Source organism: Hyaloscypha bicolor (assembly GCF_002865645.1).
Source record: "Hyaloscypha bicolor E unplaced genomic scaffold K444scaffold_60, whole genome shotgun sequence".
Taxonomy (NCBI): Eukaryota; Fungi; Ascomycota; class Leotiomycetes; order Helotiales; family Hyaloscyphaceae; genus Hyaloscypha; species Hyaloscypha bicolor.
Window position 1 is genome coordinate 1,054,973 of NW_020194562.1, and position 24,383 is coordinate 1,079,355.

The 24,383-nt window shown below is 40.9% G+C and overlaps 7 protein-coding genes across 7 annotated transcripts; 3 read left to right on the forward strand and 4 right to left on the reverse strand.

Annotated features, from left to right (window-relative positions):
* The first annotated feature begins 32 nt into the window (after nt 1–32).
* Nucleotides 33–876, forward strand: K444DRAFT_394953 (uncharacterized protein). Its single transcript, XM_024872479.1, has one exon. It carries the CDS (start codon nt 112–114, stop codon nt 628–630), a length of 519 nt encoding a protein of 172 aa, XP_024737445.1. The 5' UTR covers nt 33–111; the 3' UTR covers nt 631–876.
* A 950-nt stretch (nt 877–1,826) lies between these two features.
* K444DRAFT_395002 (uncharacterized protein) lies at nt 1,827–2,690 on the reverse strand. The gene has a single exon (XM_024872480.1). The coding sequence runs from the start codon at nt 2,526–2,528 to the stop codon at nt 1,932–1,934; it is 597 nt and encodes a 198-aa protein (XP_024737446.1). The 5' UTR covers nt 2,529–2,690; the 3' UTR covers nt 1,827–1,931.
* Nucleotides 2,299–3,902, reverse strand: K444DRAFT_721864 (cysteine proteinase). The gene is made up of 4 exons (XM_024888535.1): nt 3,577–3,902; nt 3,066–3,514; nt 2,487–3,014; nt 2,299–2,410 (listed from the first exon to the last, which is right to left on the reverse strand). The coding sequence occupies exons 1-3, from the start codon at nt 3,641–3,643 to the stop codon at nt 2,556–2,558; spliced, it is 975 nt and encodes a 324-aa protein (XP_024737447.1). The 5' UTR covers nt 3,644–3,902; the 3' UTR covers nt 2,299–2,410; nt 2,487–2,555.
* Nucleotides 3,903–4,890: 988 nt separating this feature from the next.
* On the reverse strand, nt 4,891–6,132 carry K444DRAFT_528200 (uncharacterized protein; the record flags this gene model as incomplete). The annotated part of the gene is made up of 2 exons (XM_024874700.1): nt 4,891–5,683; nt 5,900–6,132. 2 exons carry the CDS (start codon nt 6,130–6,132, stop codon nt 4,891–4,893), a joined length of 1,026 nt encoding a protein of 341 aa, XP_024737448.1.
* Nucleotides 6,133–11,435: 5,303 nt separating this feature from the next.
* On the forward strand, nt 11,436–12,831 carry K444DRAFT_643067 (FMN-linked oxidoreductase; the record flags this gene model as incomplete). The annotated part of the gene is made up of 5 exons (XM_024884817.1): nt 11,436–11,687; nt 11,757–12,192; nt 12,260–12,534; nt 12,590–12,736; nt 12,805–12,831. The coding sequence occupies 5 exons, from the start codon at nt 11,436–11,438 to the stop codon at nt 12,829–12,831; spliced, it is 1,137 nt and encodes a 378-aa protein (XP_024737449.1).
* K444DRAFT_561129 (NmrA-domain-containing protein) lies at nt 12,822–14,459 on the reverse strand. Its single transcript, XM_024876925.1, has 6 exons — nt 14,048–14,459; nt 13,928–14,000; nt 13,752–13,868; nt 13,557–13,696; nt 13,169–13,510; nt 12,822–13,110 (listed from the first exon to the last, which is right to left on the reverse strand). The coding sequence occupies exons 1-6, from the start codon at nt 14,219–14,221 to the stop codon at nt 13,051–13,053; spliced, it is 906 nt and encodes a 301-aa protein (XP_024737450.1). The 5' UTR covers nt 14,222–14,459; the 3' UTR covers nt 12,822–13,050.
* A 170-nt stretch (nt 14,460–14,629) lies between these two features.
* Nucleotides 14,630–16,887, forward strand: K444DRAFT_612682 (uncharacterized protein). Its single transcript, XM_024880185.1, has 5 exons — nt 14,630–14,864; nt 14,928–15,662; nt 15,742–16,080; nt 16,132–16,469; nt 16,533–16,887. Exons 1-5 carry the CDS (start codon nt 14,728–14,730, stop codon nt 16,661–16,663), a joined length of 1,680 nt encoding a protein of 559 aa, XP_024737451.1. The 5' UTR covers nt 14,630–14,727; the 3' UTR covers nt 16,664–16,887.
* The last annotated feature ends 7,496 nt before the right edge of the window (nt 16,888–24,383 follow it).

The following is a 24,383-nucleotide window of genomic DNA, read 5'->3' on the forward strand; positions in this document are numbered from 1 at the left end:
ACTGCAGCCAGGGGCAATGATGCTGCCTTTCTCAGGGGCCATGACTACCTCGGCCAGGATGGATCAACCTCCAAGCCAATCTTTTTAAAACCAAGTGGCGGGTAAGTGGGGATGAACCTCGTGGAAGAAGCGCAAGAAACATCGGATGAGATGATCTGGGGTGCTTGCAGCCTCTCCTGCGAGAGAAGAGCAACAACTACGCCACATTGGGTACGGGGGTACTTCAGCCAAAATCCTTCGCCTTGGCTGTCCCCAGCAACGGCAAGAATAGAAATACCAACACCAACTCCCCCTCAGTCAGCTCCAGAATTGGAGGTGGAATTTCTATTTTGCTTCTGCTGTCGTGCCGCATCCGTTATCCCGTTTGATACCCAAGTGGCTGTGCACCTCAATCTCTTTCCTCTGCAGATCCAGTTCCCTCTCCCGCGAGGCTCAAACCCTCGCTGTCTGACCACCGAGCCATTCTCGCCGGCCCCTTCCCCCCATCTATTTCGTTTCCTCGGACTTTCCTTACTTAATATGCATATATTCTGCCTGTTCGCCACGCCAAGTGGATTTTGTTTGTGCATGTTTTTGTGCTTGCGTGTGTCCTTATTCGGGAGTTGTGAGCGAGATTTAGGAGAGTTCTAGAAAGGCTTGGCTTTCATTCAGTACAGTTGTTGCCTCGTGGGGAGCGCGGACTTACGTGGCCATGAGGGGATCGGCGGCTAAGCTTCTTTTCGTTTAGCTGTTAGAATGAAATTTGGAATGTTTCGCGGTGACAAGACTGGTACTTCTTTCATCTCCGAGTTGAGATAAAGATTGTTTCGAGATCTGAGATTTGAGATGAGATCACGTGAAACAGGGTTTGTTCCCGCCACAAGTTGATCTTCCGACTGAGAATTTAATCATGTGAAATCGAAACACGGAGGGAGTGACCGGCAAATTGTGGTTCACTTTCTCGAGTGAGAAGAACACGGTCCGATCCAACTTAAGATTTTGTTGCATTGTGCGTTGTTAGCAGCATGCCCACGCGGCCAATCTCTAGATTCAACAACGAGAGAAATGGCACAGCAGGAGGCGAAGAACCGTAATTCCAACAGCTTTATTGACCCAGGATCTTGACAATGTTCGTTAGTTTCGATGCCCCTACAGGAATCGCATATGGCAGGTGATCTTCAATGCAGACTTCCCGTTTGTTTTCAATTTTCAGCAAACAAAGGCTTATGCCATGCTTGGAAGATGGTAATTGAAATTGAATTGAAGCACTGTCCTCAATTTCGAAAGTGTACTGTGGTCAATCTCGTAGCCCTCTGATTCCACCGCAGCACCGCTTCTCAGTAGACCAGCTCATTTCATCAATTTACTTACCGGTTAGAAGCGGAATTGCAACGAGCCAAACCACAAAGTAATAGAGATTACAAGTACAGCTCAGCCCAGATTTGAAAAGGCACCATTTTATATTTAGTTATGTTGTGAAAAGATGCGAATTAATGCTACTCAGGCCATCCCACAACTCCGCCTCTTCCGAGCGCCCTCCCAACGCCAGTAATCCAATCCAATCCAACTCCACCCCCTTTCCCATTCGCCTTACCAAAACGCCACAACCAGTCAAAAGAACCCGTGCCCAAATATCTTCCCACCTCTCCACCAACAAGGGAAATCCCTCGACGCCCCTAAATCAACCAACCCTCTCTCTAAGGAAAGGGCAAGTTCGGAATCACCGCCACCTTTGCCCATGAGTTCGTATATTGCCAATGCCACAAAACCCCCTGCATATCCTCCACCACCGCCTCAAGCGCCATCCCATAGCTGCCATGCACCAAACCCCACACATTCTTGATGTCAATCCCGAACGTGAGGACGTGGTGCCATCTCCCCGGTCCTGCAAATCATCAGTCCTGATGCGCCAAACTCGAAAGAATGGGACATAAAGATAGGAGAAGGGAGAATTACTTACCGCCAGCCTTCGGAGGATTACTGGTTATGTCGGTGTTTACACGTTGCCAATGCTGCACCTGCCCATTCACCACCACCAGCAGTTGGAATCCTCCCGGTGTGTTCTCGTCCTGTGTCCTCCAATAATCCTGCACCATAACGGGCGCCGTATCACCTATCCCAGACTCGAAGGTTTCGGTGGAGATCCACGTCTTATTAAGAGAGCAATGGCAAGAAGGGTTGTTGGAGCTGGCGCGGTAGAACATTTGCATCTTGCCAGAAGCGGGGACGGCTACTACGTAGAGATTCCCCGCCGAATTAGGGTCGTTGAGATCGAGATTCACGTTAGATTGTACGAGCGCGTGACCGGATTGCAGGATGGTTGCCGGATTGGTAGAGTATGCCGTTGTGGTGCCGTCTTCTGGTCCAGGGATCGGGGTTGACGTTTGTGGTGCCGAATTTGGTCCAGTTGTCGATTTGAGCTGTTCCGTAGCTACCCAAGGAAACTCATCAGCAAGTGATCCTAAAAGAAAGAGGGGGGAAGAAGGGGGGAAGAAGGGGAGACGTACGCCAAGTTCCCATACCCATCGACCCGGAATCCAGGGCCCCATGAGTTCCTGAAGATCCAAGCACCGGTGTTATCCGACGATGAGGATGCAATAACCCCCGTCAAGTCCCGAAGTGCTATCATACTTATACGGCCCCTTCGTCCAATCCCAACTAAAGAAGTCCCAATAAACAGTAAAGCGGGCAGCAATCGGACCCACCTGAACCAACCACTGTTTCTGATCCACAATCGTATTCAGGCTCTGATACTGCGGGATCCTCAGAGTGCGTCTACTGCGATCACCACATGGAAACCAAGGCTTATCATCCCCATAATACTTGTCGCATTGCTTGTCTGCAACGCCCCCGCCCGTGCTGGCTACCCAGTTTAAGGCGAAGTCAGGTCCGCCAGTTTGAGCGCACGATACCCCCATTTGGTCGTGGAAGTCGTCTTCGCTGTGTTTGGACCACATGCCGTGCTGGATGCGGACCATGGTTTCGATGAGCGCGGTGGCGGAGAAGACCCAGCAGGATTCGCAACCACCTTGATCCTGTTCCAACGTCAGTGGTTAAATCTAAGTGGAGATTCCAATGATGCTTACTTGAATAGAGGCCAAGTAGTTTTGGCCGCCAATGTTTCGCCAGTCTACGGAAAGTAGCAGAAAGCGCGCTTGGATGTCGCTTCGAGGAATGGTAAGATCAGTCGAGCTCTTGGGTACTGGGGTCTCTGTTCGGTAAGCGGGCGGTGGAGCGACAGGTGGGAGGTTTGAGATAATAACAGTGCTCCAATCCATGGACTCGAAGGTTTGCGTGACGATGAGAGGGACGGTGGTGCCCCCAAGGCCATGGCTGATGGTGAAGGAGTTTTGGGTGCTAGGCCGACGGTGGGAACAGGGAGGGGCGGTGCTAGAGGAGGGTGTTCTGCCGGCGATGTTGCCAGTGGTGGTGGTATTGGTGTCGGGATCGTGAATGGAATCAATGAGATGGAGGTGATGGGGCGGCTTGGGGTGATTATTGGGATTGGAGGGATGCTGATTATTAGGAGCGTAGGCTGGAGAGGTTAGTCTGCACGCTCGGAGGGAATAAGAGGCTCGATGGCGGGGTAGGACTAACGATAAAGATTGCCTCGCTGAGAGCAGCGATGAGGGGTGTAGAAATACACCAGCTTGGAGAGAAACATTGTGCCGAGAGCACGCCCCAATGGGTGTGGGAAGTATTTGCAAGTGAAGAGGGAATCTTGAACCAGGAGCAATTGCAATAAGGAAACAACGCTGTCTTCCCTCCATCTTGGGGGAAGAGCTTGGCATCTTTATACAACAACACATGGAGCTTTTGGTCTTCATCATATCTCCAAACGCTTATCCCTCAATTGGGCTATGTCAATAGCTCCGCAAGCCCACATCTCTCCCCATCTCAAAGAATGTTCGGTTTCACCCGCGAAGCACCAATGAGACTCTAAGTCCCGTATATCCTCATAAACGTGGAAAGGGGAGCTAGAGTTCTCGTGAGGCTGCACTTCTCTCCACTCCAACAGAGAGAGACATTTCCCCAGCCTCCTGGTTCTTCGAAAAGCCATAGGAATCCAAACCCGCATAATGGAAGAAGCCACATCTATTTTGAACTGACTGCCAGCCTGACAGGCTAAAGAGAAGCTATCCAGACCTTAACTCCGAAAGCAGAGCGAACAGCCTCGCAGGCCATGCTGAAGGATGAAGGACTCGCTGTGGCTCCTATGTTCGCCATTCAACAACAGGCAGTTTGTGGAAGGATCAGAGGGGAGGGGAATAGAGGCTCCCAGCTGCTTCGCCTCCTTGTGTCTCTAGCCTCGTGGATCGCATATCCAGTGAAGGATTGGGACGGGGTGTTTTCGCGATCACCTTTGTGGCCTCGCCCATTTCCGCGGGGGTTCGTGGAGAACAGGTCATTAACGCGCAAATCCTATGTCATGGACGGGCACTACCGCGTGGGACCACTTGGCTGGCTTGCTATCAGATGGGAGAAGAAGGTTTTTTGACGACGGTCGATGCTGTGCAGAATCGCCTATTTTTATTATTCGGGGAGGATCCTTGAGCCGCTCCCCGCCCATTTGCTGCAGTTGGTTAGCCAAAGGCGACTTTTCTTGTGAGAATGCTCTCTTGTGCTGTAAGCACTGAAATATCCATTAGATATTGAATTAAAGTCCTTGTCGAGCTGGAACATTGCAATCAGGGCGAAGAACAATGCGTATTCCCGAATCAATGCACCAGAGCTGATCAGAACATTGTGGAAGTCATCGCATTGCATTGCCTTTTCTGTCTACCGTAAACGCCTGGGTATTTTCCTTCCATTCCATGCAGAATCATCAGTCGTCAATCATTATCCATGCCATGTGACGCCATGTCTAAAGCCATCCTCCAAATCAACGCCGTCCCATCATCCCACACGTACTCAAGCCTCAACGGATCCAGAAGTTGCACCACGATCAGCACCCTTCTTTGCTGGAGAGTCGAGATCCTCGAACTTCTTTCTCGCAATATAGCAGTTCTCCATCGCAAGGTTGAACCGCTCCTCGCCTGGGGGCAGGCAGACCGAGAGGTAGGTATTGGTAGTGAATTTGACAATGAAGAGCGAGAAATTGGGGAGCTTCATCTCCAAAAGTGAAAATTGCTCGGCGCTCTTTGGGGTACCGGTGTAGCGGCTGGTGGTCTGCTTAAAGTTTTTGATGATATTGCTGAAGCGCTCGAATCGGTCGGAGGTAGGATTCATAGCGCCAATTCTGCTGCACCAAGAGGAAACTACAAGGAAGGAAGAGCGCTCAAAGAGCAAGACCTCTTCCGCTTGAATAAGCTCGCCCAACTCGCCGAGATGATTCTCAATTTGGTCGAGGTTGGGGACGAGATCGTGAATGATTTCAGCCCAGGCCTTGTAGAGGGATTGGTCCCAAATAGACGTAGCAAACGGGATGGGAGCGAAGGCATCGGACTTGGATCGGATGAGAGCGACTCGTTCATTGTAGATATCTTCGCGTTGGGAAGGAACAACCAGATCCATCTTATGGACGAGTATGTAGACGCTCGAGGTGGGTGAGAATTGGCCGAGGGCAGCAATGATGGAGCGGTATGTAAGTAGATCGCGGTCGAAGTCTCTAGATTCGATGTCGAAGACATAGATGAGGACACCGACGTTGGAGAAGACATGTTGGCGTTGTTGGGAGAGGTAATTTTCCATGAAAGCATCTTGTCTGCAAGAAGTCAGCTTTGGTCTCGAGATTCGGATGACAAAGGGTATAGCAGCAGAGGCTGAATAAAGCTTCGTAGTGCTCTCAGATAGCGCCAAATTGCGGAGGAGATATGTTGCAAGCCAGGTTGAGGCCTGCAAATAGCTTTTACGTCTGTTTGCGAGCAAGGCTGAAAGAGGGGTGTTTGTACGACAATTGACATAAGATATAGCAACTCACCCGCCACAGTCCCAGAGATTGAGGGTCAGATTGCCCAAGAACTTGACAGAGCTGAGGTCGACATCAATCGTAGCTCCCAAGCGTCTGGTGTCCTTCGCAACATAATTGGAGAAGATAATGCTCCTCATGGAGCTCTTACCGGAGCCAGACTTGCCCATGAGCAGGACCTTCTTCTTTTTCTGCTTTCGAGGCTCAGAGGCGGGAGACGCAGTGGAGTCGTTCAGGTTGTCCATGGTGTCGGGGTCGGTGTCGATGTATTCGATTGTACCGTCCGCTTTGGTTACTTGCCAGACATCGTTCCCAAGGCGGGAGCGATGAGATGCAGCTTTGACACTAACGTTGGCGGTCTGCATTGCGAGACGTTCATTGGTCGGGACTTGCCGAAGTCTTTCACGGCCTTTGAGCGGTTTTAAACGGCTCAAGCCGGCTTCTTTCGGCTAAGCGATGTCATATCACGTGACTGAAATCTACGACAGCCTTGCCCATTGTTTCCGGTTGTACACTGTGATTGTCCCAAACTGAAGTTGTACAACCGCCATCACTGCATCAGAGATTGCTCCAGTATGACCGCATGCAATCTCCTCCAGTACATTAGAGATTATCTCAAGAACTGTTCACAAAATTTCCTCCCGTCCATCAGAGAGTGTTCCAGCACAACTTCGTTAAATATTTCCTGATCAGTGTGTCAAAAAAGTAATCAAGGTATTCCGAATATTCATGAATATTCATGATTAGCTTGAATAGAATATAATTACCGCAATGCTTAAATAATTTGATTAGATTAGAATATATAATCATGAATACTCATGAATACTTTGATTACTCTACACGTGACTGTGGCACGTGATATACTAGCCTAATTAAGTAGAGGCCCCGCTCTAGTGTCGCCTTAGCGCCACCTCGCTGCCTAATTAGTAGGCGAAAGGCTTGCAAAGACGATGCTAGATAGGGAGCCATACCTAATTAGGTTAGTATATCACGTGCAATAGTCACGTGTAGAGTAATCAAAGTATTCATGAATATTCATGATTACCTTAATTGGAATCTGATTAGAATATAATTAGTGGGTATTTTTGATGAATAGATTAGATTACTAGCCAGTATTCTAATCTAATCTATTCATTTGACACACTGTTCCTGATTGTTTCGATAGGTCTTGGTACATTACTCTTCCCACATCTCAGTACTCGGAACTGCATTGTCACGGCTTCATCCAATCTGCTTCTTGACATTCGATTGTTCCAGCAAGGCGTGGAACATCTGGTTACTTCGGCATGACCTTGTACAATTTGCTTGTTCGAATCACCTTGTTCCAGCACCAAGCTGTCCAATTATCTACTTGCAGAACTTCAAGAACCTTCTTATCTACCCCTTTGCATACACATTGTCAAAGCTCTACTTGGAATATTGATCGTGCCTTCTGCAACCAACTGTGTTGGATTTTCCATAGTATCCAACGACCAAGGATACAAGGGACAACCGCTACGGGATCATATCAACACATCTCCCTCCATTAGTTCCAACATAGTCTCACATTATGGTCACGGCTCAAAGCAAGGTGCCATCTGTCCATCCACCTTCGATAAATTCGACGAGCCAATCGACCATCATCCTGATACCCATTCGCTTCAATCAGTCGTGGCTGGTTGCCCACTTTGCACTTTACTATTCGACGGGTTCAGTCGTTTTGCCTTAAAAGGGCCGTCCGCCATCTTCGATGACTTGGTTTACTTTCAGTATACGTGGAGAAAGATATCTCTGAGAAGACTTTTTTTTAGGAGTATAAATCCGAGAACAAGCGGACTGCTTGAAGAAGTGGGAGCAGGGTTACACTGCGAGTTCTCGGCATCCCCATACAGTTCAATTCAAATTGGCGAGTCTGATGGCGTCGCCCCCATCCCTTCACTTCAGACGTGAGAAAATCAGAATTCAAGATGTTCTATTATGTCATTCGTGCGGCCGGTATGTTCTTGCAGTTCTTTTTGGTTCAAATGTTATCTCATGGATACACCCTCGCGGATAGTGGCCTCATGAGTTGGCAGATTGGTTGATAGGGGTGGGGAAGGAAGTGAGGGGGAAACATGGGTTGCGCTCTTTTTTCCTTTGAGCACCTCATTGCTTTAATGGTGGCAGAAAGTATATCTTCCCCAGAATCTTCTGAATGAATGAATAGCTCTAGATTCAGACACATCGTAAGCACAAAAACACGGGACGAATACCAACAGCGAATTTTCTTGCAAGGTAGCAAAACAATGGCTCCAGCAATGCATCGGGATGCATCTAAAATGCAATTGGAGGAGAAAGCAAACCTGGCTACGTACGAGGCTGCTGGATGTCGGTCTGGCTGACAGACCTAGCGAGCAGCTCAACATCACGAGTCTTAAATCTCTCGACTATCCATGTAGCTTACTAGGATCACAATTGACTATAACATTTTTGCGAAGATGTGCAGGCTTGATGTTCTGCTCTATTGTTTGTAATTGCAGATCAAGTCGAGATTCCCAAGCAGCTTTTTCACGGGCTTTTAAGTTAATTTTTGTTAAATTCCGAGAGAGAAGAACTTTTATAATTTAAGGGGGGGGGTTGGTAATCTTATTACTATTCTTTTAGCCCTTTAAGAAAACGCCACAATTTAATAAATAATATTGGTTTAAACCCCATATATTTTACGTATACAATATTAGTCTTCTCAAATCCATACTTATGCCACCCCTAGTGCGGCCCAAGCCGCATGGCTTTGTCGAGTCTCCCCGCAGCTTGGCTCAAAAGTATAACCATGCGCGGTTTTCTAATTCATTCTCTGTTCGAACTCCAGTTGCGCAATTCAATCGGATCATTCAACATTCAAAGTAGTATTTCCTTCGGATAGAGTGGCGAAGATTCAAACCTGACAAGATCGACGGCCGCCCTTCCCGTCCTGGTCGAGCGCAAGGCAGGTTGATTCGCTCCCCGCCTGAAAGCCTTGTCAACTGGTGGAGAAGTCTATGGTGCGGCCATGGCGTCACCCAAGCAGAACGCCTTCATCACGCCGTGTATGGAAAGAGCGGAGGCTCCTTCGATCTCATTTCCTCGTCACAGTTATCGAAAGGATGCCTACGGGTCTTCAGCATACTGCTTCATCTGGACCGAAGAGGACTCGTGCATCGATTCCAAAGGAACGGTATCGAGGACTCGCGCCTCCCAAGCCAATCTCGAAGAACTCTATACCAGTATAAAAGCAATGGGGTTGGAGGGTGCAGACGCAAAGAACCTGGCCCAACAGTTTCATGAGAAGCAGTGGGAGTTCTGCCCCATCGACCTGTACATCGACATGAGTGTCCTAAGGTCACGATCCACCAAATCATCCACCAGTGTTACGCTGACTGTTTTCGACTTCACCCAGCCGACCCTAAAATGCGAGCTACCTCTGACACTCGTGGCTTTCCAAGCAACCAAAGAATCAAAGAAGAGCTCCCATCTCTCGATACGGTCAGTGTTACTCAAAATATAAATATTACAAGACTTAACCTTCCTCCAGCACACAAACGAAATTCAAGAGACGATGACTAAGATAACCAACCTCGAAGAGCACCTCCGAGAAATGCAAATCCACTCCTTACCGTCTAGTTCGGACAAGGCTGCAAGCCAGCGAGAACGATTGCAAGAGGAGAAGGAGAGCATCAAACTATGGCTTGCCATCTGTGCTAAGGCCTCCAAGCACCTCCGAGACTTTCACTAACATATTGCAAGTTTTGTTGCATGGGAAAAGCGCTGCTTATTGGATGGAAAGCGCTGCGGGTGTGGGTGCGGTACGTTACGTTGTAACTTGTTGGAGGGGTGGCATATTCCCCTTGCATGGCCGAAATGGGCTTGCAAATCACCCTTTTGCGATGTGCAACAAAATAAGTTACCCTGTTACTCGTCTCCCCACCTATCCCAAAGGAGCAAGCAGTGTAAGGAGCATGTGAATACCCTTCGGAGACTGCTCCGCGGCGAAATGTCAGCGCTAAACCAGTGATTGCTCAGTTAACAACCAGATGCGAAGTACAAGCCATTTGTGGACGAGGTCGAATATTTGTTTCTGGGTGAGGCTGAATGCCGATTTCGTCTTGGCAAACCCCGGTGCCAGTAGATTAGAATGGCCTTTAGGGTAATCATGTCATTGATCATTTCAGGGACGCGCAACGAACGGGAGATCTAATATGAGCTAAGTATGTTGTACGTCGCAAAAAGGGCACTAGAGCGAGAATTACAGCGACGAACAGCTTGACGCAGATCTTTGGACATTTTGTGCTGCTTTGGAAAAGCCTCAATTGGTCACGAGGTTAGCACTGCAATATCGCTGCTGCTATATACACCTTGCCGAACAATATGGCAAACGAGAGCATGTGTCATATTCACTTCCCAGTCATTACTTCGCGACTTTTAATGCCAATCAGCGTCGGGCACTTCCTCCATACTCTCGTAATCAAGCCAAAAGATATTTTTTCTCATTCCTACAATATCGGGCAAGTTCTTTATCGTTTTATAGTTAATCAAGCGCGAATAAATAATTATCCGAACTAAGGTTAAGATCTCGGAGCACATTTGCCATTAAATATTTAATTGGGTTACAGGAAATAAAGGCCTGCTTAGCTTCCTTACTAAAAGCCATTCAAACTAGCTATACTCGAGTTTAATAAGAAGTTCTCTATTTGCTTTTAAGTAATAGCCTATAATTATTAATTTGCAAATATAATTATTAATAATCTCTAATCTAAATAAAATACTCGATATTAGAAAGTAATACTAATATTATATAGGGCTTTATAACTTCTCCGGCTTCTTTATATATAATTACTTTATAATATATATATTAAAGAATAGAAATTTGCTTAGCTAGCCTATTATATTAATCCCGATAATATCCGTAATTTAAAGAACTCTTCTATTTACTTTATTATATATATCTTCTAGTTATTTCTAAATATTATGGCTATTTTTATTAAACTTAAATAATTTATTGGTTTTATTTTCGTGAATTTCTTATACCTAGAGTTTCACTAGTTAGCACCTTTCAAGTATCAAGAGATTATAAATATTTCGGTTTATATTTTGGACAAGCTCCTAATAAGTGGTAATTATCTTATCCAAGGCATTGCTTTTGTCAAGGGTCTTATCTTTTATCCCTTGGTTCCAGACCTCAAAAGGTTCTTTACCCACTATCTTGAATCGTCCGCGTGGAATCGGGAAAATTGTGAAAAGATACGTGGATATCTCCGCTACAGATAAGTCTTGAGATTGGCCCTGTCAGGTCTTTTTTTGCGTGGCATGCAAAGAGCCCAGGAACGTGGTAATAAGCCGCTCTTTCGGGTCGGCCGACTTCGGATAATAACTACCGTCGGCCGAAATAGGCTTTCTTTCAGCCTTTTAAGATATTTTGAAGATGAGACGTTACTAAGCAAGCTTAAGGAAATATTTAGCAGCAGTTGCCGTCACTCGAATCACAAATAAGGGGGAGATATATGTGGTCTAGTGATAGAGTTTCTATCGTAACGTCTCAATAATCTTGTCGAACATGGCTTTATTTCAGCCCATTCAGGTTGGTGACATGCGATTGTCCCATCGAGCCGTCATGTCACCAGTAACGCTATTTGCATGTAACAGTAGAGGGGAGCATTATGAACTAGGTGCTAAGTACTATGGCCAGCGTGCTAGCACCAAAGGAACTATGATTATCACTGAAGGCACATATATTGCAAAGAGGGCAATTGGATGGTATAACGTCCCCGGTATCTGGACCGGAGGCCAAATTGCGGGATGGAAAGGGGTCAGACATCGTTCCTGTCGTTTTAAAGCCTATCTTCGCATGTTTGCGAGAGACTAACAATATCTGTAGGTCGTTGATACAGTACACGAAAGGGGTTCCTATATTGTGCTTCAGATCTTGGCCACCGGACGAGGACTAGAACCCAAGATGATCAATAATGCACCAGACTTCGACTATGTCGGAGCTAGCGATATTCCTATGCCTGGTTATTCTACGAACCCTCGTCCTCTAACCATACCCGAAATTAAAGAATATGTTGATTTATTTGCAGTTGCGGCCCAAAATGCGGTATTCAGGGCAGGTTTTGATGCCGTGGAGATTCATTGTGCAAATGGGTACTTGATCGATCAGTTCCTGCAAACCACATCCAATCACAGGACTGATGTTTACGGCGGTTCGATTGAAAATAGGATCCACTTTGCCTCGGAAGTTATCGCAGCTGTGGTGGCTGGAATTGGACCAAGAAAGGTTGGAATCCGTGTGAGCCCATGGGCCACATTCTGGGGTATGCTCTATTCGCTACGTCTTCCCCTCACGCAATTCCGTACTAAGTTTATTCCCCGGAAATCTAGGTATGGGCATGAAAGACCCTGCTCCCACCTTCATGGAGCTCATATCTCGCGTGCGTGACCTGTACCCGGAGTTAGCCTATCTTCACGTTGTGGAGCCATGTGTGAACGGATTTAAACCTCGGGAAGTCCAACCAGGCGAATCAAATGACTTCCTGCGTAACATTTGGGGATCGCGGCCCCTGATCTCTACGGGCGGATACGACAGAGACGTCGCCATTAGTACTGCTAAGGAAAAGGGAGGACTGATTGGCTTCGGACGGTACTTTGTTGCAAATGTAAGTCTCCACCCGGTTATCTTCGTCACAAACCCTGTTGACAACGTTGATGAAGCCTGACTTGCCGGTCCGTCTGAAGAAAAAGATCCGACTTGCATATCCAGACACGTCCAAGTTCTTTGATAAGGAGTGTGAAGTGGGCTATACTGATTATCCCTTTGCTGAAGAAGAACAAGCCCCAGCATCAGCATCGGACGAAGAGGTTGGACCAACAAAGCTCCCTTGCGAGAATCTTTCAATTCATAAATATAATAAGGATACTTAATACAGCCCACAGAAGAACAGTGCTGCGATTGAGGTATTGTCTCAGGGATAGTACATTTTGTAAATGTGCAGATAATTCAACTTGAAATTAGCTACCTACTCATGGTTACCCTACACCTGAGGGTTTCTGACCCACTATTGCTATGATATTCAACCGACATGAAGGGAGAGGAGCGGTACTAGGTAAACTTGGAGTACCATGAACTAGGCTATGCTTCTACCTTTACTGCCTCGGCCATGATTGTGTCGACACTACCACGGTGAAGAATCAACAAGGTACTGTTCCAGAGACGTGGGTTGTTGACCAAGAAACTGAAATCACAGTATGGTTAGCAAAGCACTTCTGACTCAGTACCAGAGGTTAGCTTACCTCCAGGGACGCTTGCAATCTCACTTTTGCATCCAAACCAAAGTATGCGTAGTCTCTCAGTAAGATCCAGGCCTCACATACCTCTTCACCGTTAGTCGCTGCAAAGGCGGATTCGGAAACTTGTTGGAATAGTATCTGTTTGCCTGTGACTTTGGCGAATATGGCACAGATATCATTAATGGTATACCACCTTGCAGCTTCAAGAAAATGTTGTCCTAGTGCCTCTGACGGTTTGGACAGGACTGAGGCAACCCATTTCCCAGTATCATTGGCTTCATCAATCAAGGGAATTTCTGTTGTGCTAGGCATAGGTAGTGTAAGTTCATAGCTGCCGTCGTCGGTCTGCAATAGTTAGCTTAAAAGCAAACACAAAGTACTCATGGCTCACCTTTGTTAGAATCGTTTTTAGATTGGACATGAAGCAACCGGGATTGACGAAGCTGGCTGGAACATGAATTGATCGAATATAAGTTTCAACGTCGGCCTTCGAGTCGAAGTGGTGTATCAAACGCAGCTTCCCTGCGCTGACTATTGAATTTGTTAGGGACTTAATAGGCTACTTTAAAATGTGGCAGGAAAATACCAGTCGTAGCATGGCTGAGCGTAGACCAGATGAGACATTCGATCTCGACCTTTTTACATGCGTCGGCGATAGCCTTCCCTTGCGCAAATTCGACTTCTGCAGATCGGTACTCCCAAACTATCAGCATATGAGTTAGTTTCGGCTGTTCAGATCTATATCAACTGAATTCATCTCACAGTTGGTCATTGCAAATACTGCGTACGACCCTAGAATTGCACGATACACTGACTCGACTTCGTTAAGGTCAGCCTTTTAAAAATCAGCTGCTACCCTATAACTGTCAAACTCGGCCCTACCTGGACCATGTCAACTCCTTCCGCAGCCAAGCTCCTCGACACAGCACTGTGCAGCGACCGCGTAACGCCGCGAATTTTGTACGTGCGAGAGAGTGTTGGATGCTCGCGAATCGACTTGATAACAGAGCCACCCTGAGAGCCCGTGGCTCCAAAAACGGTTAGGATCTTAGACATGGTCAGCAGATGTGTGTCTTCTGGACCAGATGCACAAATATCAATTATGTGGTGTTCAGCGAGTCCGACCAGCCAGAGAGGACACTCTCGACCTCAGGCACAATCGACCTCATTTTAACCCGTGGCTTGTTCCACTCAGTTATATGTAAGCAAATAGATGAGGCTGCCATGAAGTAAGGTCTGAGAAACTCATATCCATAAAGGGTTAAGGTCAACATAGTAATAACCTGCCCCATCGCGGTTAGGGTGGCCGCTAATATTTAAGGTCCTGCGATCATAGTAGAAGCACGCTCGGCCGCTTTCGGCCGAGCCGCACGCGACCAAAAAATTGACGCGTGCTCCAGATGCCGAGTTATTCAAAGGTGGCGTCATTCGTGCTGGGCCGGCGGCCGCTTTCGGCCGGGGGAGCTAACATATGTCGTACACATCGTACATTGCGTCGGTGCTCCGAAATCCGTACGCCTAACTGATTGTCATACCACTCTTCAGAGATTGTGCTTCGTCTGATGGATGACGATCGACAATCTCAGAGGACAAGGGTGAGGAGGTCCAGTCCATCACGGGCAGACAATGTCTGTCTATACTGTCGGCGACGGAAAACGAAGTGTGACAAGAGGCTACCAAGCTGCTTGCAATGCCAGAAGTGAGTGCGCCTGTAGATCATATCGACCGCTGATTGAGCCTACTCAGTTGACGTGAACCGCAGAGATCATGTGGAATGTATCTATAGTGATACTGCAAGCATCTCCCTCGCAGATGAGTTCCGCCACCTGCGCAACAGACTGAGAGAAGTGGAGAAATTGGCAATACCCGGGACTTCGAAAATCGCTCGTCCTGCCCAGCTACACTCAAGACACGAGGACCCACCAGGTGGTAGACGACAGGTCGGCAACCACGCCCCTTTTCTTGAGCAACTCGCAGCGGTAAACTTCGCAAACCTCAGCGAAGAGGTTTGCGAACTGCTACAATCGAAGCCAGGAGAAGTGTATGGAGCCTGCCAGATTTATTTTCAAAATGTCCATAAGTGGATGCCGGTCATCTCGCAAAGGCTCTTCTATCAAAGAATGACAGAATTCAGCAAGACAAAACGGCCGGACTTCGCGGTTCTCTTGCTTGGCGTCTGTTTACTGATTCGATACGCGGTGATTGATACAGGACAAGACCCGCTCTATAAGATTGTCAAGGGCGAGTACTGGCATTTGTGTTCATGTCTGGAAGCATCGATTGAGTTGGTCCAGGCAGGCGTCCTAATTGCATGCTACGAACATGCATCCGGCATGGCCGAAGCAGCCTATGGAACAATAGGCTTGTCTGCCAGGATGGGCTCTTGGATGGGATTACACAATCAACGCTTGGAATCAGATCTTCCCAAAGATAGTGATGCCTGGCTCGAAAATGCAGAGAGATTCAATTTATGGTGGGGCATAGTTATTCGGGATAGGTAAGTTCTTCGTTCTAGTTACGTAGTATTATGCCTCGTGATATGAAATGTAGGCGTCATTGCTAAACCGCCTGACCAGATGTCTCAACATTGAAGATACAGCATTTGACAAGCCGTTTGCCGTGGAGAGGCGCTACATACCTGTGCAACCTCCTCACGATTGTGAAAATCTCGATCTATCTTTCAACGCCACTCCCGTTATCAACACCATCGGTATTTTTCGCCGTGTCGCCCAGGCGTGCCGTCTGCTTGATCGGGCGGTCTACCTCCGCCAACAAAAAGTTACAGCTCAGCCAGATAGAGCTGATGGTGAGATGAAACGACTTGACGATGACATTCGCCGCCTCCTGGGAATTCTTATAGATCAAAATAGTGGCTCTCTATGCGAGTATTGCGAAGCTTCGGCAATTGTCATTGCGTAAGCATCAAATCCGCCAGATATCATGGGGTGATGCTAATCTTCGCGAAGTGCTCTCTTTGTTCTCCATGGCCAAAGCTCTCCCTCTGATTATTCGTCAGTCGTGCCTGTAGACGTCCAGGGCAATGACCACATTGTTGCAACTACTGCATCTTCACTCGCACTGAAGACGGCAGAAAGGATTGTCATCGATGTGGCGCGTAGTTTTAATCGCTGTTTGGGGGAAATCAGCATGATTGCCCTCCCTCCAACCTATTGTTATATTATATTCCGCGCTACAGAGGAGTTAATCAGCTTTCACGGTAGTACTGATCGAGGCCAGTGGTCTCAAGATCTAGAAGTGCTGAGGGAGGCAAGCTGGCACTATGGTCGAAGGTGGCAAATAGCTAGTAAGCACCTCCTTTGGCCCGTTAGAACTTTTCAATCTAAATTATTGACATGTTTTAACATAGCACACCATTTAAAATCCGTGGACAAGGCTATTGCCAGTCTTGAGCCCAACCCGCCATTAACCTTCTGTTCATTTGAGCCACTCCAGAATCATCCTTGCCTCATCACACTATTTGACGAGGGCGGGGCGTAGGGGGGGGTATTAGTACATGAGACTTTACGCAGATCTGCTTAGAAATTTAGTGGCAAGTTAGGAGGCTAGGCTGCAGATAAATAATTCAAAAGGTTGAGTTAACTCAATGTCGCGGGCTTTTTTTGTTGGCCACGGGATCTAGTGGCGTGATTAACCTCTTGAACATGCCTTGAGATTATGGCACCGGCTGCTTTCATGTTAGTCGGTGAGAGTCGGAAAGCGGCCGAGAAATTAACCAGGCTGAAGATGGTAGTGCTGCCTACTGAGGCCCACAGCTAGCTAGCGGACAAATCCGAGAAGCGAAAAGTGATTTTCTGATTTTCTGATTTTCGCACTGGCGCCCCGCACACCCCCCCCCCCCCCCCCCCCTCCTCCCCAAGGCAGAATTCCTAATTAGGGGTATAGTACCCACACGTGACTTTCGGCTTGGATAACGCAATAATAGTAAGGCTGCTTGCTTGTCTAATTAACGAAGTGAGAGCCCATACTACTGCGTGAAATTATGCCAAAATTAGGCCGGGTAATATAATATAAAATTAAGTATTTATTACAAATTACTATAGTCAGGTGACTATAGGCTATAAGCCCTTCTAGGATAATACTATTAATAAGGTCTAATAACTTCCTTAATATTCCCGAGGTTAGAAATAAGAAAATTAAACTATTAAAATAACTAAAAAGCCGGCTAATTACTTTTTTTTAGTAATTAATTAATAAAATTATATAGGAGTAATATTACTCGAGTTTTTTAGTACTTATATTACTAGAAAGTATATTATAATAGTAAAGTATACCCTAAACTTAATCTCTATTAAAATAACTTAGTGAATTTTATTAAAATAATACTATAACTTTTAATAAATCTATTACTATATTACAAAGCTATTACTAAATGGGCTTATATAAATATTAATTAAGAAGAAATTACAAATAGATTAAAAGATTTATATAGAATCTTAGTTAATTCATATATAGTCTAATGGCAATTATAAGAATAGAATATCCAAATATATACTTAAATAGTAAATATACCTTTCTTTTATATATAGATTATAATCCTATATTATCTGGAAGATATAAATAAGAAAATACTTAAGGATCTTAAGAATTACGGTTATATAGCTTTAATTACTAGAGTTATCTGTATATATAAGAAGCTTAATCTTATTTACTATATAACTATAATAGATAAATAAGCGGCAGACAAGTAATTATTTATAATACTATAGAGTAAGCTAAATAATAGGCAGATTATAGGTTATAAATAGCGGTATTTATATATATACTTCTATTAATAAGGTTTACTAGTAACCCGGTTAGTTTTTCTATACTTTACTATTTCGTCCTAGCTTAGAAGATTAGAGCCTTATTTACTAATATATTTTATTATTTATAGGAAGAGCTTATATATAATATTATAATTCCTAGATCCCGAGGTAATTATACTATAAATATAACGGATATAGTTTAAAAAGAGAGAATATATTATACCTGGGCCGGACTAGATTTAGTTAATTAATAGAAATAATAAGCTATTACTATTTGGGATCGAGATATATATTTATATTAATACTTATTTATATAATATTATCTGGGTATATATTAGAATCTCTAATTAGATTACCTATTTGGTTATATAGTAGTATCTTTAGATTTGTATTTAAATAGGCTACTGCCCTTACTTTTTTAGGGCTAATTAAGGCTCTGAATTCTCCCTTATTACTAAAGTATACTTTATATTCTTGCAGATAGCTAATCCGTTAGTTATATATATAGAGAACTACTTTATTTCTAGGAAAAGTACCGAGAATTAGCGGGTTAAATCCTAATAGTAGGAGCTTTAGAAGAGCTAGCTATACTAGTAGTATATAAGTAATTCCGTTTCTCTATATCTGCCTCTTATTTTTTTTATTATTAGAAGGAAATATCGGATACTAATAATTATACTACTTTTTATTAAGGCTATTAGGTCTAGTATTATAGTACCGGATTATATAACTAATTCTAATTAGTATATATAGAACTATTTTCAAGAACTGGCCTATACCGGAAGTTATAATTACTAATACCTATAGAACCGGATTACTTTACTAGTATTTTATATATAGCGGATCCAAAACGAGATATATAGGTTTACGGACTTATAGAATATTTATAGAATTAGAAAAGACAGATCTAGGCCTAATATAATAGCCAGTAAGCTATTTAGACTATATACGAGGCCCTCAGGCGGGGTATAGTACTAGGGTTACCCTATAGATATAGAGCTTTATAATATAATCCTTAATAATTATTTAGTTTAGGGTAAGTAATATAATCTCGTATAGCTCTATATAAATAGTTTACTTATATACTAATATAAATATTAATGAGTTTTTACTAAGAGAAATACTAAAGTAATACTATTAGAAGCTTATATCTTATAGTATAAATATAGCTAATATTTATATAGGAGATACTAATAGAAACAGTAACCGACTATATATTTAAGCTTACTACTAGCTCTAATATATAGTCCGGATATATATAGCCTTAGGGCAGCTACTAATATTAGGAAAGTCCGAGAAGCCGACTAGTAAATATAATATTACTATTATACGGAATAGGATCCTCAAATAAGTTATCCTAATAAATATAGAATATATAAATAATATATAGGCCAGAAGAATACCCGTATAGTTCCTAATAATCTAGGACTTTATCCAGAAATAGCCCTTTATTAGTAATATTTCTAATAATATAGGGTAATTAAATAAGCCAGTTATAGAATAACTAGGTATATTAAGATAGGTATTATTTATTATTAAATATATTATTTTCGAAACTTTTTTCTTACTTTTAAAAGTAGTACTAATAGAATTATTAAGTTTATCTATTATATAAATATTCTATATCCTCAAATTCTTATTTCTTAAAATAGTACTACTATTTCTCAAAACCTGCCCTAATACTATATATTCTATAGCTAAATACTAGTATAGTAATATCTAATATTATGAGTTCTATTAATCTACTAATAATAAATATAATATAAAGGCTACTGCTTTACTTGCTTAGAGTAGTAATACTAGTAGACTTGAACCTTATAGCTCTGGAATTCCGTTTATATTTGCCTCTTTCTTTATATCTAGGATATTTTAGATCTCTAGCTTTTCTTAATATTCTTATCCTATATCTTTTTTTCTAAGAATATCTACTATACCTATTCCTCTAGTTACTATTACTATATAGCTACCAGATACTAGTTCTATTTTACCCCAGGCTTTTCTTACTCTAATAGCCCTATAACTACTTCCTTCTATATTTCCTTTTACTATAAGCCATATTACTTGACCTAACTACTTTTCTAGTAGTATTTATATTACTATATAAGCTTAACGGGCTATAAATACAAGAGTTACTCAGGCTACTATCCAGGCTATAGCTCCTTATACTAGTAATAGGCTATCTGGAGCCCTTTAAGGTCTCATAAATCAAAATATAGCCGGATCTAGTCTTATAGAATTATAGACTATAGTTTTATAGCTAGTTCTCCGCAAGTAAGTATTTAATAATATAAAGAATTAGAGAGCTAAATAAAGAACTATTTAACTTTCTAAAGAAATCGGTAATAAGTTTTCTCCTATTTCTTTTACTAGATTCTCTATATAAATTCTAATAGATATTTTTTAATAGATAGCTTTTAATTTGAAATAAATAATCGAGTCTTTTCTACTTTTTCTAATATAATTTCTTAGTAGCTACTTCCTTATTTCTCTTTCTATATTAGCAGATTTACTTACTATTATTAATTTATTAATAATATAAATAAACTAGTACTCTATACTAGTCCTAATAATAAAAGAGTTCAGGAACTTATAGTCTTGCCAGGTTCTATCTAAATTATCTTTAATCTTTCCTATTATAGTATATATCTAGGCCCTAAGAATATCTGAATAATTTTCCTTATTTTATACTAAGATAAGACTTTATATAAAGATATCCGTCTTAAAATTACTTATAAAGAGCTAGAAAATACTTAAAAGGAAACTTTATATAAAGATCTCTATCTTAAAATTACTTATAAAAAGCTAGAAAATACTTAAAAGATATAGTAACTTGAGAAGATTAAATAATAAACTAAGGAGGCCTAAAGAGCCCAGGAAAATATTACCCGCTAATATAGGCATAAGACTTTAAGAATAAGAAGGAATCTAATAAACCGGTAAGTAAATAAAGATATATATATAATTCTTTTCTTTAATTCTGGCTCTTATTCTTTATTTCTTCTATAGATTCTTTTTTGTTTTTAGGTTTAATTAACTTATATATACTAGAATTCTTCTCTATTTACCGACCTCTGGGAGCCGCAAGATAATACGGAAAGTACTATTAAAAGTACTACTAAAGCTAATCCTAATAATAATAATAATAATAATAATAGTAGGTTATTAGATCCTCTTTTAATTTTACTATTTTCTTCTTTAGTAAAGAGAACTATAATTAATCTTATGAATTATATAAGTATTACTCCATAGTAACGGGTATATTAGAGGTATAAATATACTATTTCTTTTTCTTATTAGATATAAAGAATTAATAAATATAATATCTTTAGCTTTATAAGTAAAACCCAAGATATCCGGGCTACTACTAGTACTTTGCCTATTATTCTGGACAGAAGTCTAATTATTATTATTAAACTCCCTAGGCTAATTAACCTTATTTCTCCTAAGTAAACCTATTATATAAGGTCTAATAAATTATATATAAATATCCGCCAAGGTTAAGATAGTTAAGAAAAAATAGGCCTAATATTTAATATACTTTTTCCTATATCTTATAATTAGCTTAGTACTATTTTAGGTCTTATTTCCTTATAGATATATATATACTTGGAATTTATAATTAATACTTTAAAGTAATACTTTTTAATTAGTTTTTATATAATTTAAAAGTCAGGCTACTAAATTTAATACTTTTATAATACTTAAATTTACCTAAGTTTATAAAGTCTTATAATTATTAGGGCCTTTATAATTCTTTGCCTTTTGAGTTTAATACCCAAATAGTATTATATACTTTGCCTTTAGTATAAAAGAGGCTCCTAAAAGTCTAGGGTTATAAAGGGATTTTTATATTAAGGATATATTATATTATAATAATAAAATTACAGGTATTTATATATAAATATATAATATATTAGACTAGCTATACTAAAAACTATACTATATTTATATATAAAGTTATTAATTACTTTATATTAATACCGGACCCGTATAGTCACGTGACTTTATATAATTAGCTAGCTATAGAAAAGCCCTAAAGCCCGAAACTTATAAAGAGTTTTAAGGGCTTTAGAGCTTCCGGACTATTACTAGTATCTAGTACTCTTTAGGAAAAGAGTATAATATATTCTATAATAGGTAACCTATTATAGACTACTTAACCTTTAAGTTAAACGGGAAATCTAAGGGCCGGGCTTATAATTCAAGTCTTATTAAGGTTATTAAAGTCTTTACTAGCTAGTACTATAGATTTAATAAAAATATTACGGGAATTCTATAAGTTCTATTCTAATTTATCTAGAAAGTATATATAGTATATCTCCTTATTTATTCCGACATTTATATATAATTCTTAAGAGCCAAACTATTACCTAAGGAAAAAGTAAGAAGACTAGACTAATATCTTTAAAAACCAAGGCCTTAATAAATCTATTTAGAAAAGCTTACTAATTCTTCCAAAAATAATCTAAGAAAAGTTTGAGTTTATTATATATTATAACTTATATAACTAGGAATAGGGACTACTCTAATAGGCCAGAAAGAGTTTCTTATATAGCTTACTCATATAACTAGAGATAGGAACTTGAGTTCGTTATATGAAATTACCTATATATAAAGACTCTTACTATAAACTCCTTATTTAGATTAATTAGTTAAACCTATTTTTAATACTAAGTCTTTATTAAGATAACTTCCCGCTTTTAGAGGCTTTAGATAGAATAGCTAATAAGTTTCTTAGCTATTAGCCAAGACTTATTAGCTAGAAAATCTATAAGTAATAGATAAGATTATAAAGCAGAACTCTCCTAATTATAATACTAAGATATTTTACTATAATATAAAGTAATTAGATATAGAAGCCCTATTAAATATAATATATCTTAAACTATAAGTTTGCGAGATAGATATAGGAAGTCTTAGTATTTAACTAGTACTATAATCTAGCCCAAAGGCGCCTGCTATTCTTTATATCTAATTTAATAGAAATAAAAAGTACCTATATTTTAATTCGAGAAATAATTAGGACTTTTATATAGACTTAGGGCAGCGGTTTACTTTATAGAGAGAGAATAGACCAGAAATACCTATATTATATTAATCTTTAAGAGGAATTATAATAAATATTATAATTCCTGAAATACTTTCAAAAAAGCTTCCCCGAACCAAAATAGGCTAGTTTATAATCCCAAAAGATTTATAGGAATCTTATATATCCGAGAGTATAAGTATTTAAGGTAAATACTATTTGAATCCTAACTTATAATAAAAGAAAAGTAAAGTATATAAAATAAAATATATAAAGTAAAAGTAAAATAAAATATCCGGGTATTTAATAAATAGAAAGCCTAACTATAAATTATAAGAACTAGTACTAACTAGGTATATATATAGTAATATTAAAGGAAAGGTGAGATAAGGAGAACTAAAAAGTAAATTAGTATATATTCTATAAAAGCAAACGGGAAGATATCTAAATAGCCCAAAGGCAAGAAGTATATATTAAAGAAATTGAGATTAGAGAAAGAAGGGCTATTTCCTATAAGAATAAGTTAGTATATATTTCAAGATAAAGAATAGGGGTATTTAGTAATAGCCCAAAGGCTTTTATAAATATTAAAGGAGGGGAGGAGATATTAAAGTTTGGAGGGATCTAAATAGGAGTTAGCCTCTTTTTTGGAAGTTCGAGAGAAAGTATTCCCAAAGGGCCCGAAGGTATAAGAGATATTAGAAAAGGGAAAAAGGAAATATTAGAAAAGGAAAGAAGGGATCTAAAATTTAGCTTTCTAAAAAGCAAGTAGATTAAAGACTTATAATATAAGAGTTCTGGATAAAAGTAATCCGGAAGTAGTAATTAGGTACTAGCTTTTGGTATTATTAGTAGAAGTATTAAAGGAGAAAGGGTTTAGAGAAGGGGTTTGGAGGAGAGGTTTAGAGAAGTTTGGAGGAAGAGAGAAAGATTATAAGGCAGTTAGATACTAGCTTTTAATATTAATAAAAGAAGTATTAAAGGAAGAGGAGTAAGGAAAAGGGATTTAGAGAAGGGGTAAAAAGGGGTTCAGAGAAAGAGAGGAAGGTTATAAGGTAATTAGATACTAGCTCTTAATATTAATAGAGGTATTAATAAAGATATTAATAAAGGTATTAATAGAGAAAATATTAGTAGAGGGCAGAAGCTTTTAGTATTAATAGTAAAATCGAAAAATATAAAAAAAGAATAAAGGTTTTAGAATAAAAATAGAATAGAATTATAGTTTTATAGAAAATAAAGTTACTAGTATAAGATAGTTATATTATTATATAATTCCATATTTACTTTTACTATTTATTAAGGATATATATCTTTTAGGAAAAAGTATTACTTAGAATTCTTAAGCCTCTCTAATTTAATAATTATATATTCGAAAAATAAGAAATAAATATAATTATATATACTAGAATAAGGGAATTCTTCT